Consider the following 18,235-nt stretch of genomic DNA (forward strand, 5'->3'; position numbering starts at 1 on the left):
TGTTGGTCTTTGTCAAAACATTAAAAAAATAATTATTATACATTCTAAATACAATGTATAATATTAAGGTGTATGTGTCACATTTAAACAATAATAATAATATTTAATAATTTAAATATATTATTTTATTTCAAAATAAATTTAAATTTAAATTTATTTACAGAAATATAAAGATATTCAATCAAAATTCATGTACCAAATAATTTACCAAAAAGAAATATTGAAAAAATCTTTATAAATAGTGAGAAAATCGCTTTGTCCATAAACTGATCAAAGAGTCCTAAAAAACTCTGAACTGAAATCTAAATTACAAAACCCTAGAAAGAAGACTCATTGCATCTTAAAACTTATTCTCCAGTGTTGTGGTGCAATTTCAATAACCAGAGGAACAACAGAGGGTCTCTACACGCTGATTCTGTGCGCGGCCTGTGGCAAAACCATGGCTGAAAATAGCGCCAGATGCAACGACTGCGGCACCTCCGTCACTCGTGCGATTCGAGTTCGATCCTTTTCATTAACTTTTCAATTTATTCTTTCTATTAGGGTTTTCTATATACATGTAGTGTATCATATCATCACATGCAAAGCCAGTTTAAGGAACCTAACCCTTGAGAATGATAACATGCATCCTTGATGTTTATATTATTAGGACATTAAGTTCGACACCTCTTATTCGACACTTGTGATTACGTTTATATTATCCATTTTCTCAAATTATTCATTTTCTCATTTTAGTGTTATTGAAAGTCTTCGTGATTTTATTGAATCAGGAACCAAATGTATCTGCAACAAACACAGCTTCTGGACCTATAACAGCGGAAGAAACTAGAGCCTTTCTAATGCAAAAGGGTCCATTACCCACACATGAGGTTGTGTATAAATTTAAGGCCAGATTAAGAAGTGCAGAGGTAAGCTCTAATTTTGCTTTATTATCAGTTCATCACTGTGATTTACTCAATTTATTACTGTGTTTTACATTGCACTGCGTGTTTGTTTGCTATCTGTAGGATAAGCAAGCATTTGCCGGTATCCTGAAGAGAATTGCAAAGATACAGAAAAGTTCAAGTGGAACCTGTTATGTTATCCTGAGAAAGAGTTCACCAGCCACGTTTGTATGTGATGTTTATATTTTTAGGAAATTATACCTATATGCATTGGAACCATTACATATTTGGTTTATTTGTTGTTGTTGAAGTTATTCTGTTAATCATAATTGCAGGGTGAAGAGGATGCAGACGGTGAAATTGTATGTATTTTTTTTACCTTCTTTCTCTTTTCACTTCTCCTTTTACTTTAACTCAATGTCGTTTTTGTTTATTGTTGTTTGTTCCACTAGCTTTTGCGTTGTCTAGATTTCATCATCTTGCGTTAATCAGCTGATCATGTTTTTTTATCTAGATTGATGGCGACGGTGGTGTTCCTCATTCGACTGCTACAAAGCAAAAGGAAACTAAGGAAGGACCTGTTGACAACATTGTCTAAACTAAGGTATGTTATAATTTTGCTTTATCCTTGTCTAAACTGAATATGTTTGCTTGAATAGAAAGTAGGCTAATACACACCAGCTTCACACTTATAGTACATCTAAATTTATTGAAGTGGTCAAAACCAGTGAACTGGTCTAATTTTCTGAAACATGATCATCTAAAAGTTAGAGTTTTTATTACTGTGATTTACATTGCACTGAATGCTTGTTTGCTATGTGTAGGATAAGATGGCATTTGCTGAAATCCTGAAGAGAATCTCTAAGATACAGAAAACTACAAGTGGAAATAATTATGTTATCCTGAGAAAGAGTTAACTAGGCATTATCTGTGTTTGACAGCTTATACAAGTTAATGTGAGATAACTTTCATAGTTTGTGCATCATGTTCAAGATGCCATGGGGAGTTTGGTATTGATTTTAGTATTTGATGACCATTAAGTATCCTACTTTTGTTTGGCATTGAATTACTTTGGAATCAAATTTGAATTTCGTTTTAAAAATAATAATTTTAGCGATTATAGAAAAATATGAATTTGTTTAATGAAAAAAATAAAGCTATTTTAAATTGAAAGCAATGAAATGTAATATTTTTTTACAAAGTTATAATGTTAAAGAAATGTTGTATAGAGTACTATTAATTAGTGGATGTAATTAAAAAAAGGTAACATTAAGAAAATATTGATTTTGATTATTTTTAGTTAATGGCTACCATTGGAACTCTTAACATGTTCTTTGGTGTTAGAGTTGTCAAATGGGCCGGTTTGGAGACTAAAACATATAAATAGGTTCAAGTGGGTCGGCCAGATTACTTCGTGGGTTGTCAAAAATGAGCCCAGTCCTGTGGCCCGGTGGACCAGTCCGATGTACCAGTCAGTCATTTATTTTAAATTATGGTTTTAAATTTATAAAAAGGATGTATAAAATATTCACCAAATTAACAAATTTATAAAAAGGATGTATAAAATATTCACCAAATTAACATCCATATATATGAATCCTACGAAGATATATGTAAAAGTAGAGAAAACTTAATATTATCTCCAATACTTGTCAAACTTTCTCTTTATCTTAATTATTTTTTTAATTATATCATTTTGAAACATATATCCATCCTTTTTAACTTTTCTTTTTCAATTGAAATACACTTATACAATTATTTTAGCTCAATATTTTTCTCCAAAATTAACTAAATTTATTTTAAAATTTCATTTTTAATGGGTCAGCCCAAAGCCCGCTTTCCCGACTTGGCTCGACCCATGAAAACATAGCCCGGTAGGCTGGGCCAAAAATATAGGGTTGTATTTTTTTAAAGGATTTTTGCGGCCTGACCCATGATAAATAAGGCCCGTGGGTTGAGCCCATTTTGATAGCTTTACTTGGTGTGATATTAAATATAATTTAAATGCAAATAAGTTGAGATTGGAGGTCGGTAAGAAAAATGAGAGAATAACAAAATGAGAAAAGAGAGAAAAGCTCTAACCGCTCTAAATTTCTAAAAACTCGACTCAAACTTTTCTCAACCTTCAACTATTTTCATCATCCAATAACTTCAAAGTTCACCAACCAACAACATTAACAAGGACAATAATGAAAAAGAAGAAGAGAATGCACAATAATAGAAAAAGGAGAAGATAATGGATGAATGACAGTAAGCAGACATGGAAGACCATTCAAAACAAAGAGAAAACTCAAGTGGGAATAATAGAAGAATGGAGGAGGAAACTAAAATAAACTCATTCTTCTTCACAGAAATACTTGACAACCTTGGAACAAATGAGATGCACGTTGTTTTTAGAGAGTATGAAGATATACATGAGGTGGTAATCCCTCTTAAGAGTGATAAGAGAGGGAAAATGTATCGGTTTGTTAAATTTAAAAATGTGCAAGATGAAAGAAATATGGCTATTAGACTTGACAACATCATCATCGCAAGTAAGAAAATATATGCCAATATTCCAAGATTCTAAAGATAAAACAAGAAAAATGAAATGGGTGATTAATGAAAGATAACAACACAACTTATCAAAATCGAATGAAACACAAGTGTAAAATACAAATAGGAAAATACAACCTCAAGCATCCAACCAACAACAAGCATGGGAAGGGAAGATATCATTTATGGTGGGGAACAACCAAAACTAGAGGAAATCATAGACAATCTAAGGACCAAAATTACATTTGCACACTTCAAGTCAACACTGGGTAAGGTGGAGAGCTAGGATATGACATACAATATACAAGAAGCCTTTCACACTTAAGGGTATTTTTCAATAAAAACTACTCCACTAGGATCTAATTTATGTATGTTAGAAGGAGAGGAAGGAGAATTGAAAACATAAGTGGAAGTGTTGAAAGAAGAGCTAGGAAAATGGTTTTCCAAAGATCAAGGAGTGAATCAAGGAATGGAGTCTGGAAGATGTAGACAATAAAATATTAACTTGGCTAAGATGTTATGGGATTACTTGTCATGTGTGGTCACCCAAGTTTTTTGAATTTATAACATTTTCGGTGGGGAGTATATGTGTACTCATATGAAGAAATAAGTAAATAGACAAAAGTAGACGTGACAAGATTTATGATCGTAACAAAATATAGCACGGTTCTCAATGAAACATTTAATGCAAGGATAATGAATAGGTGTTTAGAGTTGAGGTTAAGGATTCCCATGGCTCGATGAGGATTGTGATACCTAATCCAAAGGGGAGGAAGATGATCTAGGGGGATCAGATGGTAGTTCATAGTCTAATTTAGATGAACGATATAGGAGAAGGAAAGTGGTATTGCAGAAAGTTCTTATGAAGGAGGCGCATAAATCTCAGATGATGGAGGTGGGGAAAGTTCTTATGTCAAAGGAAATGTTGGCATCGATAGTGACATGGACACGGGGAACGAGGAAAAGAGTGGAAAAGCTATTGTACTTTTTAGTGGAAGCAAGAAAACTAATCATAGTTTGGAGTTCGGTAAGCAAATGTCTGGGATGGTTTCAAATCAACAAAAAGGTGTCCAACAGGAAGTGAAGGGAGAAAGTTTTAAAAGTTAAAATTAAACTAAAACATAATGTGTCATGAAAAATAATTCAGCATAAACATGTAAGAACAAAAGGAAACTGAGTCAAAGGGTGTCAAAGGCCTAATATGAAGATTTGGGCCAACAAGAAATGGGAACTGATTTGAAAAGAAGAAAAATAGAAGAAGCGCGAAGAATGGAATTAAACATTGTTAGTGGTCCAAACCAAGGTGAAACCAAAGTAAAAGAGAAAATTGGGTCACAAGAATTTAGAGAATCACATTTAATCATGGAAAGACCGTACTTTTCTGTACTCATCCCTCCAAAAGCAAAAGGAACACAAAGCATAGTACCACAATTAAATACCACTAAACTATCACAATTTTTAAAAGATTCAACATATTAACATTCAAGAGCTTCAATTCTATATTGTGAACCAACAATTGATTCTGATGTATTGCAATGCAATAGGAGGTTCTAGGTCGCATTAAAAAAGGATGTAGTTAGGAACTTATGGAAAACAATCACTAACTTAGTAATATCATGTGAAGAAATAAAGGAAGTATAAGAAGAAGCAATCAGAGTAACAGAAGCAAGAGATAAATAAGGGGAGATAATAATGGGTGAAAAACAAGAAGACGCGATGAATATTGTGTCCTTTAACATAAGGGAGTGTGGAAATTCAATAAAAAATTAGGCTTAACACAATTCTCCAGTAAGGCAAGAAAAATATATGTTTTCTTAAAAAAACAAAATTTAATAAGATGAATAATGAAACAGTTACAAAACTCTAGAAAAATAGAGTAATTAGTGGACTACTTAGGGAGCACAAGGCTTCTCAGAAGGCACACTAATTTTGTGGAGAGTTAGAGCATTATCATCACAATTTAGATTTAGGGGTAAGGATCCATAGGAGTCTATGTAATTCATTAAGGAAAGTTGTGTTAGTTTGCAAACATTTATTCTTCATGTTTGATAGGAAAAAGAAAGGGTTGTGAGTTATTCTTCATGTTTTATGATGTATAATCACTTTGAAAATTGTTTGAATTGTATGTGAATTTTTGTAGTAAAAATGTTTTTTGAAAACTAATATTTTTTGCCTTAAATACATCCTAAGACATCTCTATGAATTAATGCAAAAGTTTGAGACATTTTCATGAAGGTTTGAAAAAATTTAGAATGACAATGGTTCATGAAATGACACAATTCTGCATTATGTACATGACTTCTTAAACCAATTAAACAAATTTTAAATAGTTTTTCGAATTTCAAATAGTTTTTCAAATTTCAAACAACAACAAGTTTCTTAAATCAGTTAACCAAACCTGACTTAAAAAGTGCAACCGAACTGACTTAAAAAGTGAAACCAAATTTTTAAAATTGAACTTTTTATGGCTTTTCTTCAAAGTTTTATATGCATGATAGTTTTATAACTTTAGATATGAATATGAGTATTATTTTAAGAGCATCCAACGTTTATACATAATAAATTGTAATTGAGTACCTTAGCATCAAGATTATTTTCCTTTACTTCTAAAATATCCATAAGTTAATGCATTCTTGATTTCATATTTGTTCTCCTTTGATATTTTTTCTTTAATAAGCTTTTGCCTTAATCAAAATATTGGTTATGGGGATGTGATGGTGATATGGCCTTGTTGATTACAATTGAAATAAGTAACCACATTATCCTTACGTTCTAATGAGACAAGACCTTACCACCCACACTTGGAATATTATACGGGAATAACATGACCACCCTTATTAATAATGCTTTAACTTGAATATAAACTTCTATTATTACTATACCAATGACTATTCCCCTGACTATTAGAATTTCATATGCCATGTACATTACCTTGATTGCTGCCATTCCTCTTCCAATTAAAGGGTTTTGTTGTTGATAGGTCGCGAGCTCTAAGCCTTGTGAAATGGGAAAAGTATGGCTTACCTCTAATCTTATGCATAGTAAATTTGTCTCTTATATATCTAGTTCATTGATAGTGAGCCTTTTCTGCACCATTGTCTTCATCATATAACCTACTCTTGTTAACCAAGGTATGAAAATCACTTTAAATGACAAAGGTTAATATGGAGGAATATGATAATAATTGATAATTATAAATAAATAATATAATATTAAAAATGACATGGCTTATAATATCACATGAAGTATGCGAAAAATCTAGATTGGGGTCCTTGCATCCCGTCATCTCTATGATTGTTATTATCCTTTTCTAGAACCTGACATTATTCGAGGTTTCTTGCTCCTTGGGTTTTCTCTTCAACTATGAGCTCTTCTTCGTAATTGATATATTCATTCCATGAGTCTACATTTCTGTCTGTCAGGGTTTTGAACCAAGTCACGACGGCTTCCACGAGGGTTAATACAATGAGATTACACTTCAAAGCTCCTCGAACGTGGTAGTAATCCAATATGTTGTCGACATGCTCATCAGGATCCCCATTGCCATCTTAATTGTCGAGCTTTGGGGGTTTCTCAAGGGACCGTGAGATCCTACTATCCAGGATGCATCTAGAGAGCATGCTTCTTTTTTGCTAAGAGATTAACTCACCTTCTTCGTATCTTTCCCATTTCTAGGTGTGGTGTGTTTGTGAATTATGGGGCTAACAAATATCTAGTGAAGTGTGACTGTCACTTCTCCCTTTGGATTAGGGCGAGGGAATATGATGTCTTCTGATCTGGTTACGACTTTGCGACTTCGAGATTACTCATTATGGTAAGATTGCATTTGCTAGAGCTGATTGTGGTATGATTATGTGGTCTCTATGTGAAGTTGCCTTATGCGTTGTGTTGGCTCTTAAAAGGAGTGCTTTATAAGTTCTCTTCAATACATAGTATAATATTAAATAAGGCTTGGGAGTTTGTTGTTGTACCAATTTGTAGACACTATTTAGTAGGTTAGCAACTCCTTGCATGCTTAAGTTGGCTTGCTGTTGTTGAATTTTTCAGAGCATCTTGTGTTCAGGAATAAAGAGTTATAAATGAGGTTGTTGTGAAGGTAAGCCTTGACAATAGTGTTGCATAAGATGGAAGGATAATAAGGCTTGGAATGTCCCCCGCTCAATTCAAGGAGACTATAATCTCCTTGCGTAGGAACATACAATGAGATTACAAGGACTGGATCACTTATATTGGAGGAAGAGGGGAAACTTTGTTAGCTTCAACAGTTGCAACAACGACATGATTATGAACAACTGATTTGGTAACTTTCGACGTTACCATGACTTCAAGAATTAGTTATCTAATTTACTCTTTCTTTTTTTGTTATTCCCCTCTCTCCCTGTCGCTCGCTTTCTCTCTCTCTCTCTCTCTCTCTCTCTCTCTCTCTCTCTCTCTCTCTCTCTCTCTCTCTCTCCCTCTCTCGCTTTCTCTCAATGTTCTTAGAGAAAAACTTGGTGATATGCGAGAAGAAGATACATGATTTAAGGAAAGAAGATCAACGATCTGAGAGAAGAAAATCACAGGTTTTCGTTGAAAAACAATGAGAATCAAGATTCATTTCTCACAGAAGGCAACATTGTTTCGTGCAGGAACTAAAAATGTATAATGGAGTGGTGAAATGAAGTCTTTGAGTGGTAGAGAAAGCTTCTGGTACGACGGAGAAAAGGTGGACATGCAAAGTTCACTCTAACACATAAGTTAGTTATTAAGTGAAAAGTGGTAAGAAAATGAGAATGAATTGAATACTTGAAACGACGCGATCTGCTCTTTACATAATATGAACTGTTAGAACCGCTCTTGCGTGATCTGACGCCTTTGGCAGAGATAAGGGTTCTCATATTTCGTAAGACTTTCTCTTCATCACTTATTATTGAACCTCTTTTTCGTAGACCTTAATGACAATGCAAAATATTCATTCAAATGAAGAATCCATCTAAACCTCACTGTTTTTTTTTATAAATAAATAGAGAGAAATTTCAATGGAACTCGAAAAAATGTGATATCTTAATTAAATTAAATACCATAACATTTATAAGAAAATAAGATATGTATCGTCAATGTAATAATTTTACATCGAGAATCAATCATCAATCATCGACGTGTATTCCGTAAAATCACATTTATATTTTAAAATTACTTTGGTTACATGATTGATTATTATGTTTGAGAGTGTAAAACCATTTTAATTCGGTCTATTTTAAATTTTTTTAAAAACTTAATTGAATATTAAAAAAAAATTATCATAAAAAAACATTTTAATTGTAATCCTAATCCATCACAACACCCTACACAATAAATACTTAATTATTGCTGTTGAAGGATATTTGTGCAAGAAAGGAAGAGGATTAGAAAATCGACAATTGTTTCGAAGTTTTGTCCTCAGAATCCAATCAAGGAGCCCTAAAACCTCTGAACCGAAATCGAAATTACGAAACCCTAGAAATACGATTCCTTCGTTCATTGAATCATAAATCATCTTCTCCGTGTTAAGGTGCAATTTCAATGACGATGGACCTGCAATTGAAATCATCCTGTAGCGGATGCGGAACAACCGAAGGTCTCTACGGAAGCAATTGCAAGCACATGACTCTGTGCGCCGCCTGTGGCAAAACCATGGCTGAAAATCGCTCCAAATGCTACGATTGCGGCGCGACCGTCACTCGTTTGATTCGAGTTCGATCTTTTTCATTGACTTTTTCTATTCATTTTTCTGTTAGGTTATGTGAATTGCAATTTCATGATGAATTTTTGTTATAGGAATATAATGTTCGTGCGAGTTCTGCCAACGATAAAAACTATTTCATCGGAAGGTTTATGACTGGCTTGCCTGATTTTTCGAAGAAGAAAAGTGCTGAAAATAAGTGGTCTCTGAAGAAGGAGGCATTGAAGATTCGCCAAATGACTGATTCTTTGCGGGTATTGAAATCTGTTCTTGCGTTTTTACTTTGTGGCTTTATTGCATTATATTTTAGATGGATTGCATTATTGAGAAGTTGTAAACTCCTTAGCACCGAAATCTCGGAAAAAAGGCGTGTCCGTGTCGTAAACAACACTTGTGAATTGTGATTACGTTTAATTTATTCAATTTTCAAATTATTATCAGTGTCGACGTGTCAGGGACGGAATCGTGTTTTGGTGTCCGCGCTTCATATAGGTTGTGAATATGTAATACTTGATGTATTTGTTTTATACTTTTATTATGTTCATCTAGAATGTGCTAAAATAGGCTTGTATGGGGGTTTCTTATTTTTTTATATATAAATATATGTTTTATGACAACGCTGCCGCGTGGGGTGATGCAATTTGGATATGCGAATTGTATTTTATTAATAGTACGAAGAATACTAAAGGCACCATGACATGGTAGTTTTTGATTTAAATAATGAGTTGTTTAGCTGATGATTGTTATGGACATGAAAAAAGAGGATTATGTGTTTGTCATGAAGAAAGTGTGTAATTGATTGTGGGCTGTAATAGGTATTCTTTTCTTCTTTTTTGTTCATGGGTGATTTCTTGTTGCATTACATAGGAGAAGTACAAGAACAGGCCTTGGCACTTGGAGGACGAAACAGGCCAGTCCCAGTTTCAGGGTCATCTCGAAGGTTCACAATCAGCTACATATTACCTGCTAATGAAGGAAAAGAAGGAGTTTGTTGCCATTCCTGCTGGATCCTGGTATGCTTGTTAAGGATTGTGTTTGTAGAAAGAATTTTGCTTTTATTTTCTTCTTTTCTGTGATTTTTACTGGTCAAAGACAGTTGGAAGATGTGAAGTTTGGCGTGCTTTTTTTTAGGTACAACTTTAACAAGGTTGCGCAATATAAGCAATTGACTTTGGAGGAAGCAGAAGAGAAGATGAAAAATAGGAAAAAAACTGCTGATGGATATCAAAGATGGATGATGAAAGCACCTACTGCTTTCGGTGAACATGCGAAATTAGATGAAAAGGAAAACAATGCTGGTGGTGGGAGAGGCCGGAAAAAAACTGGTGATGATGATGATGAAGGTCCCTCTTCTGATAAAGGAGAGGAAGATGAAGATGAGGAGGTAGATAGGAAGAGTAGACTTGGGCTGAATAAAAAACCTGCCTATGACGAAGATGACGAGGAAGGTCCAAGGGGAGGGGACCATGATGAGGATGATTATGATGTTGAAAAGGGTGAGTATGTTGTCTTTTTTGTTTTATATTTTATATTTTTATTTTTTACAAATCCACGTTGAAAGTTATGATTTTACTTTTGGTTAGCTTTATGTAGTGATAACCTATCATAAAATATTGGAGAAGAGAGGAAACAATCATTTTACGGTATGCATTATGTCATGAATTGCAATGTCCATCTTTACTGGTATGATATAAGTCATAAAGCTTGTCAATGGTGGAAAGAAAATTTACCCTGCACGCGAGATTAGATGAAAGTTTCAAATTTATAAAAAATTATTTATAGTGCAGATCCATCATCAATATGTAAAATATTTTTTTCTTCATAGTATGACTTTTCTGTCAATAATATAAATTTTGTAAACTTCTAAAAACATCTTGTTTTAAAGTTGGCTGACACGTCAAACTTCTAATCTGTTAGTTATATAGTCTCGTAAGACTTGGCTGTCTTGTGTCAAGAAAGCTTTAAATGGCATGTTATAGACTTATAGCAGCTGTGTGTATTTTTCTGTGTAACGTTTCCTTAGAGGTAAGCCCATCGTGCAGTCTAACCATGTAACCATGGATTTATGAAACATTGCTGCATGAATTATTCCCAGATTTGAACTTCAGATCCAATTCATAAATTATTGGATAAAGTAGCAATACTGATAACCCGTCAGTTATGGCATATAAGTACAATGTGCAGATTTTATAGCACAACTAGTTAGCTTATAGAGAGAAACTTAGCTTGATATGGTTTGAAAACTCTCAAATCACTTTGATGAGTTTGTGCTTATTCTTTCTTTGAGTATATTTGTACTTGTACACCTGTTACAGGTGATGATTGGGAGCATGAAGAGATTTTCACGGACGATGATGAAGCTGTTGGTAATGATCCCGAGGAAAGGGAGGATTTGGCTCCCGAAGTTCCTGCTCCTCCTGAAATCAAGCAGGTTAGTTTCCATTCCGCAAATTTTTATACTTGTGAGCTGTTGTGAAATGTCAGTCATATATAACCATTTCTGTGTCATAGCTAATTCTATAATGGGATATTTATTAGGAATCGATTTATTTATAGAAATATTTATTTATGAACTTTTATCCTTCATAAGGAGGGTCGACTAGATAAAATATGATTTAATAGTTAGAGGTAAAGAGAGACAAAGGAAACTATAGGCCAAACCATTGAGAAAGATTTGGAGGTAAATGGTCTCTCGTTGCAGTACATGGCAATGACATGGCTTTGTTGTCTTCTTCTTGAAAATTGCGATTCAATGAAGTAGGATGGATTTAATAGATCTGGTTAATTATATTGATTACTTTTTGTATTTTACTATTTATTGGTTTCATTGTTATTCCTTGACATGGTTAGTTTCCTTAGAGGATATTCATAGCTATGGTCTCGCACAATCCCAAGGCTCTGTGAGTTTGGAGGGGAGAGCTTTGGGTAAAGGGAAAGGGGAAAGGTAAATGGAAGTATAGCCCCCCAACTTGAATAAGGGGTTTGTTTTTCTTCACAATACAAAATATTCCATATTGGAGGAACTTAAAAATCCAAGTTAATTTGGCTTCTCACTTAACCAACGAGTACTAAGATGCTTGGTTGCGCCATTTTTCAAAAAAGGAATACAATGCCCATGTTCACCCCTCTTTATAATTTCACTTGCAAGCTACCTTTTTTTTTATCTCCATTTTCTTCTTTTTTTCTTACCCCATTTTCTTCTTCCTTCTACTTCATCTTCATTTTTCATATTAGTTATATCCACCTCTACCACAATTTAGTTCTTCTTCATTAATCAAATTTTGATTTCACTTTTTACAACGCCCACAGGTAAATTGTGTTTAGATACAATCATAGATGTTTTTAACACTTTTTGTATTGAATAAACTTGTAAAGTTGAGTTTACATACATATATTGCGAGTTAATGTAGACTTTTGAGTTTGACAACCCTGTTTAAGGCTCCTATTGACCACCACCTAGCAATTTGGGTAAGCTTGGGGGATAGAACATGCTTTACTTGCAAGAAAAATGCACATGCCTTACTTGGAAATAGATACATCTTGTTTGTTTACATTTATCAATAGCTTGTAGATTTAATATGATTGTACTAAAATTAAGCAAATGTATAAATAACCCAAATGTTGATCTTTTGCATTGCAAATATAGTTTTCAAATAGTGGGATAATCAACATGGGTAGTGCATATTGTTGAAAATGATTTTTTTATCAAATATTGAAATAAAACTCAATTTGGGTTGGGCCTAACTCATCCCTACAAAATCGGCTCATATTGTCCGATGTGGGACTCTTAACACTAACCAACTATTCTCACCCTCACTCGAGTCGCTTCTTACTATGATCTTGACTTGTAGACTGGCTAGAAACATTGGGCGAAACCCAATCAATCTAGTAGAAAACTTACAATACCTATTAGGATCCTTCAAGTTACGTTCTTTGACTTCTTTCACCGACCACCAATACTAAGATAGGTTCCGAGTTATACAACATTGGCTAGACGAGGCTATTCCTGGAATGCCTGAAGCAATCCATTCCAGGGCATTTGGAAACATTATTTATCAGGAAAGGACTGTGACTTGGTGGTTTTTCATGGAAGTGTAAACCTGTATAAGCTATTTAGCAGGTTGAAAGTACCCTTCTAGGGAGGTCTCTTAATTTCTACCTTGAGGAGTAGGCATCTGTTAAAGGAGCCTATATTGACGGGTTACCAGAATACAAATTCAAGCCTACAGGTCTATTTTTGTTTGCTCAACTCAAAGCTGCAAATAGAGGGGAAAAGTTAAGGAGAGAAAATGTATTCTGAACAAGTACTTATCGGAGAAAGAATAGTTTTGTTAAACTGTTCTGACAAATAAAATACTTTTATTCATTGTGGATATAGACTAGGCATTGTGTAATTTTTATTTGTTGGTTATTAATATTATGCCTTGACCTAAGAAGTCTCCAATCTCCATTTCTCAAGCTCAGCTCTTTTTCTTCTTAAATTTCCCTTTTTTTCATCTATAAAATACATTCTCTTGCTAGATAGGAGCAGACTCCTCAGTTATTCCTGTTTGTATGTGAGCTAGATCCAGTCTTAGGATCCTAACCCGAGACTGATGACATGCATCCTTGATGTTTATATTATTAGGAACTTATACATATATAATATAACTTGGAGTTGATGGAACCATTCTATATTTGGTTTATTTGTTGTTGTTGTTGTTGTTGGTTCTAGCTTTCCTTGTTAAGTTATTCTTTTAATCATAATTGCAGGATGAAGAGGATGAGGATGAAGACAATGAAGAAGGAGGTGGTCTGAGTAAATCTGGGAAAGAGCTGAAGAAGTTACTTGGGCGAAGTGGTGGTCTGAGTGACTCTGAAGCAGACGATGACGATGATGACGACGACGATGTATAGATTTTTTTCCCTTCTTTCTCTTTTCATTCCTGCCTTTTCTTTAACTTATTATCGTTGTATTATATTTGTTCATTGTTCTTTGTTCCACTAGCTTTTTGCATTTTCTGTAACTTCTACATCGAGGAACCAATTTTATTGGCATTTTGTAAAGCCTATGGTCTGAACTAGACTTCATCTTTTATTAATCAGCTGATCAAATTTATTTGTCTAGATGGATGACGAGGGCAGTGTTCCTCCTGCTACTGCTACAAAGCAAAAGGAACCTAAGGAAGAACCTGTTGACAACAGTCCTTCGAAACCTACAGCAACAGGATCTGCTCGCGGAACACCTACTTCAAAGTCTTCAAAGGGGAAAAGAAAAGCAAATGAAGAAACAAAGCCATCTAATAATGTACCACCTAAGAAAGTAAAGACAGAAAATGTAAGTTGTTGCTTTTTGTTGGATAAAGTGATTATGAGGGCTCCTTCTGGTATATTTGTTGCTTTGCTTTACCTTTTCATTAATGTTAGTGCAAATAAAAGACACATTAGATTTTTTGGAACATAATGTGTTTAAAATGCTATTGACGTAAACGTTTACGAATTAAAATGACTAATTTGTTTAAAAAAAACTTAAAAGACTAACTTGATACAAATAAATAATTTAAAGGACTCTAAGATGTGATTAGCCTTTAATTTAATCAAACATTTTGTTTAAATACTCAATGTATGTGACACTAAAATGTTCTCATTAAAATTTCAATAAAATTTAAACCAATTGCAGCTTGTGTAGATGCTTAGACTTTTCACTCACACCAACTGTAACTTGAGTTCTAGTCTAAAATTCTGAAATTAGTAGATTATACATTAACTCTATTGTAAATCTTCTATGTCGTTGACAGTTCTCTCTGACCTTGCATGAGGTGTGCCCTCCCTAATCTAAATTTAATTTCCATAAAAAAATCAATAAAATTTCAACACTATATGTCTCTTAAATAATATAAAGATATCATAAATAGTTAGCAACATTAACATATTAGAAATGGATCCTCTAGAACTTGAGAGGATAATGAAGCTTCTAGCATATAAGTTAATGAAGATAACTTAACAAAGTCATTTTGATGATGGTGCAATTGAAATGACAATGAGTAGGAATCATATTAGAGATAGAATGTGGGAACACCATAACATCTAGTTGAACCAATTACCATTCTAAAACCTTCGATTATTGGTGGTTTTTTTTCCTGGATACTTGTGTTGGTTTGGTTTGATGTTTATATTATGGATATTGATATGCTATAATATATTGGTATCAATTTTTTCTTTTCTTCTTCCAATATTATATAGTGCTCTAACTAGTTTCTATCACAGTTTTAAAAAGTATAAACAGACATCAGTCAAAATGTGTGTTGTCAGTGAAATGGGTTAATATGAAACTTAAAGTAAACAAGTAATGTAATTGAGTGTGGTGTTTTTCTTCATTTTTCATTATGATAATAACAGGGAAATGCTAACCAGTGCCCTCAGGGCAATGGTTAAGCATTCCAAAATAGTAAATTTATCTCGGTAATCTGCGTATTTAATGCCTTGTCTGAGGGCACTGGTTAGCAAGACCCTAACTATAATTGCCATAGAAGTCTTAAGGAAAATAATATTGATTTACGGTTAATACAAAATGATCACTTTTGATCAGATCAGACACAAAATTTTCCATAACTCTACTCTATAATCAAAATTTTATTTAGTTAGTGACTGAATTATAAGCACTGGTATATTTAATTATTAGTTATAATAAAAATATTTTTTATTTTTATTATTTAATATAATCAAATATATTTAAAAAATTAGATTAGCAAATATATTTTTTGATCTTCTCATCTCTAAAACAATTTTTAAACATTAGATTACCAAATAGATTTTTTCTCATCTCTAAAATAATTTTGAAAAATTCAATTAACAGCAGATTTTTTTTGTTCTCTTTTTTTTTTTTTACAAAGAATTTTATTTTGAGAGTTTTCCTATTGCTGTTATTGAAATTCTTCATGATTTTATTGAATCAGGAACAAAAACCATCTGAAAAAGATCTAAATGGATCTACAGCTAAAACTAGCGCACCTCCAAGAGCTACACCACCACCGTCATCAAACACTGGGTCTTCTAATGCAGCTACTGGACCTGTAACAGCGGAAGAAATTACAGCTGTTCTAATGCAAAGGGCTCCATTAACCACACAGGAGCTCGTGGGTAAATTTAAGGCCAGGTTAAGATGTTCAGAGGTAAGCTCTAATTTTGCTTTATCCTTGTCTAAACTGAATATGTTTGCTTAAATAGTCCAATCCTGCCTTTTCTTGCTCCCTCCTCTCCGAGAAAAAGAAAAACCAATTCCTGGTTTAACCAGAATGAAGCAATCAAAACCAGTGAACTGGTCTAGTTTTCTGAATCATGATCATCTAAAAGTTAGAAATTTTATTCCAGACTATGACCTGATATAAATCCATTAGGTGGTAAACAAGCCAACTGAGTGGTAGTGATTTGATTTTACTGGAACTTACTGTTAAGTTTGTGCAAAGTAAAAGCTCACATATAAAATTGATTTGCTCATAATCAAAAGTGGCAGCATTTAAATAAAAGAGGAAAAGCACTTCCTCCCACATGCTAGCTGATTTGAGACTTGTTCCCCCTTTCCGGCTTAGCTTTGTATTCTCTTTGTATTTCTTGGCATAATGATTTACTTGCTCTTTCTCATGTTATCCGGTTGGATTTAATCTTAATTTGGTTAGAATCTTGACTAGAGTCTCGCTAGTTTAACTTTTTTGCTTATTCAAAATTTTTGAAGGTGTAAATATCTTACCCCTACCGCGCCTTACATTGCATTGTGTGCTTGTTTTCTATGTGTAGGATAAGAAAGCGTTTGCCGAAATCCTGAAGAGAATCTCTAAGATACAGAAATCTACAAATGGAGCCAGTTATGTTATCCTAAGAAAGAATTAACTAGTAGTGATCTACTGTGTTCGAAGGTGCATCATTAAAAAGAAAGTATTTGCTAATACACCATCTGACAGCTTACACAAGTTAATGTCAGATAACTTCATAGTTTGTGCATCATCTTCAAGATGCCATGAAGAGTTTGGTATTGATTTTAGTAAGTTGATGACCATTAAGTGTACGACTTTTGTTTGCCTATGCATAAATAACTCGTACTTCATTTAATTTCCTAAAAAAGGGGGAACAATATATTTCTAGCTGGTGTGACCATTTATTGGTGTACTTTTTACTATTAACAATATAAAGTTATAATGTCAAATAAGTGTTGTATATAAATATTAATTGGTGGATGGAATCAAAAAAAAAGTAACATTAAGAAAATATTGATGCAGATTATTTTTGGTTAAACATAAGCATAATGGAGGGAGTTACCAACAGTATGATTTTTAGTTCATGGCTAGTAGTTCATCCATATACTGAAATAAGGGACAATTAAAACGTGCCTTGGGATGATATTAAACATAATTTAACACCAAGAGGCAAGAATGAAATTGAACACAGTGCTGAAACAATTAGCCAGTAGCTCAATGGCTTAAGGATGGCAACTGAAACACCAAAATTTCCAATGCAACAGCGATAAGGGTATGTGATGAATAAGGGTATGTGATGAATATGTGACAGGAGGGCTGAAAATGACTCAGTTCAAGTTCGTTTCGAGTTTATTTTTTAGTTCAAATTTGACTTGTTAAAAGTTCACGAATAATTCGGTTTAACTCGTTAGATTCATCTCGCTAGCTTCAAGGACTTAAAGGTCAATTTTTAAAGTCTAGTTTTTTTTTTTTTTATATATTTGACATTTTAAATTAATATTTTTAAAGTTTACTTTTTTATATATTTCACATTTTAAATTAATATTTTTTTAAATAAGAAATATAGAAATAAAATAAAAGTTATAAGATTTGAATTTATATGTTGATTTTATTTGTATAATTATTTTTAGAAATATTTTGCTCATTTGAGAATATAAATTATCAACTAAAACTGTTAGATTAAAAAAAATATAGGACTAAGATTTGGAGAAAGCCTTTAAACCTACTGTTAAAGACAATATAATCCATTTCATATATAATCGAGTGGACTCATGAATTAAAACTGTTAGATTAAAAAAATATATAGGATTAAGATTTGGAGAAAGTCTTTAAACCTGTTGTTAAAGACAATATAATCTATTTCATATATAATCGAGTTGACTCAT

General features: G+C 33.2%; 2 protein-coding genes across 2 annotated transcripts; both read left to right on the forward strand.

The window, feature by feature from the left end:
• The first annotated feature begins 245 nt into the window (after positions 1-245).
• Positions 246-1,953, forward strand: LOC131599867 (transcription initiation factor IIF subunit alpha-like). The gene is made up of 6 exons (XM_058872114.1): positions 246-499; positions 771-908; positions 1,008-1,112; positions 1,220-1,246; positions 1,399-1,488; positions 1,709-1,953. Exons 1-5 carry the CDS (start codon positions 440-442, stop codon positions 1,480-1,482), a joined length of 414 nt encoding a protein of 137 aa, XP_058728097.1. The 5' UTR covers positions 246-439; the 3' UTR covers positions 1,483-1,488; positions 1,709-1,953.
• A 6,814-nt stretch (positions 1,954-8,767) lies between these two features.
• On the forward strand, positions 8,768-17,322 carry LOC131595403 (transcription initiation factor IIF subunit alpha-like). Its single transcript, XM_058867745.1, has 9 exons — positions 8,768-9,131; positions 9,216-9,374; positions 9,988-10,133; positions 10,252-10,616; positions 11,436-11,551; positions 13,873-14,010; positions 14,228-14,437; positions 16,056-16,271; positions 16,894-17,322. The coding sequence occupies exons 1-9, from the start codon at positions 8,961-8,963 to the stop codon at positions 16,984-16,986; spliced, it is 1,614 nt and encodes a 537-aa protein (XP_058723728.1). The 5' UTR covers positions 8,768-8,960; the 3' UTR covers positions 16,987-17,322.
• Positions 17,323-18,235: the final 913 nt, after the last annotated feature.

The sequence above is a fragment of the Vicia villosa genome, linkage group LG4 (assembly GCF_029867415.1).
Source record: "Vicia villosa cultivar HV-30 ecotype Madison, WI linkage group LG4, Vvil1.0, whole genome shotgun sequence".
Taxonomy (NCBI): domain Eukaryota; kingdom Viridiplantae; phylum Streptophyta; class Magnoliopsida; order Fabales; family Fabaceae; genus Vicia; species Vicia villosa.

Bases quoted from the DNA above. Each gene is read 5' to 3' on its own strand.
- LOC131595403 (XM_058867745.1), top strand. From the start codon at position 8,961: ATGACGATGGACCTGCAATTGAAATCATCCTGTAGCGGATGCGGAACA. The intron at 10,617-11,435 runs GTGAGTATGTTG...CACCTGTTACAG, and splicing joins TGATTATGATGTTGAAAAGG to GTGATGATTGGGAGCATGAA. The intron at 14,011-14,227 runs GTATAGATTTTT...TTATTTGTCTAG, and splicing joins ACGATGATGACGACGACGAT to ATGGATGACGAGGGCAGTGT.
- LOC131599867 (XM_058872114.1), top strand. From the start codon at position 440: ATGGCTGAAAATAGCGCCAGATGCAACGACTGCGGCACCTCCGTCACT. The intron at 1,113-1,219 runs GTATGTGATGTT...TCATAATTGCAG, and splicing joins AGAGTTCACCAGCCACGTTT to GGTGAAGAGGATGCAGACGG. The intron at 1,247-1,398 runs GTATGTATTTTT...TTTTTTATCTAG, and splicing joins AGGATGCAGACGGTGAAATT to ATTGATGGCGACGGTGGTGT.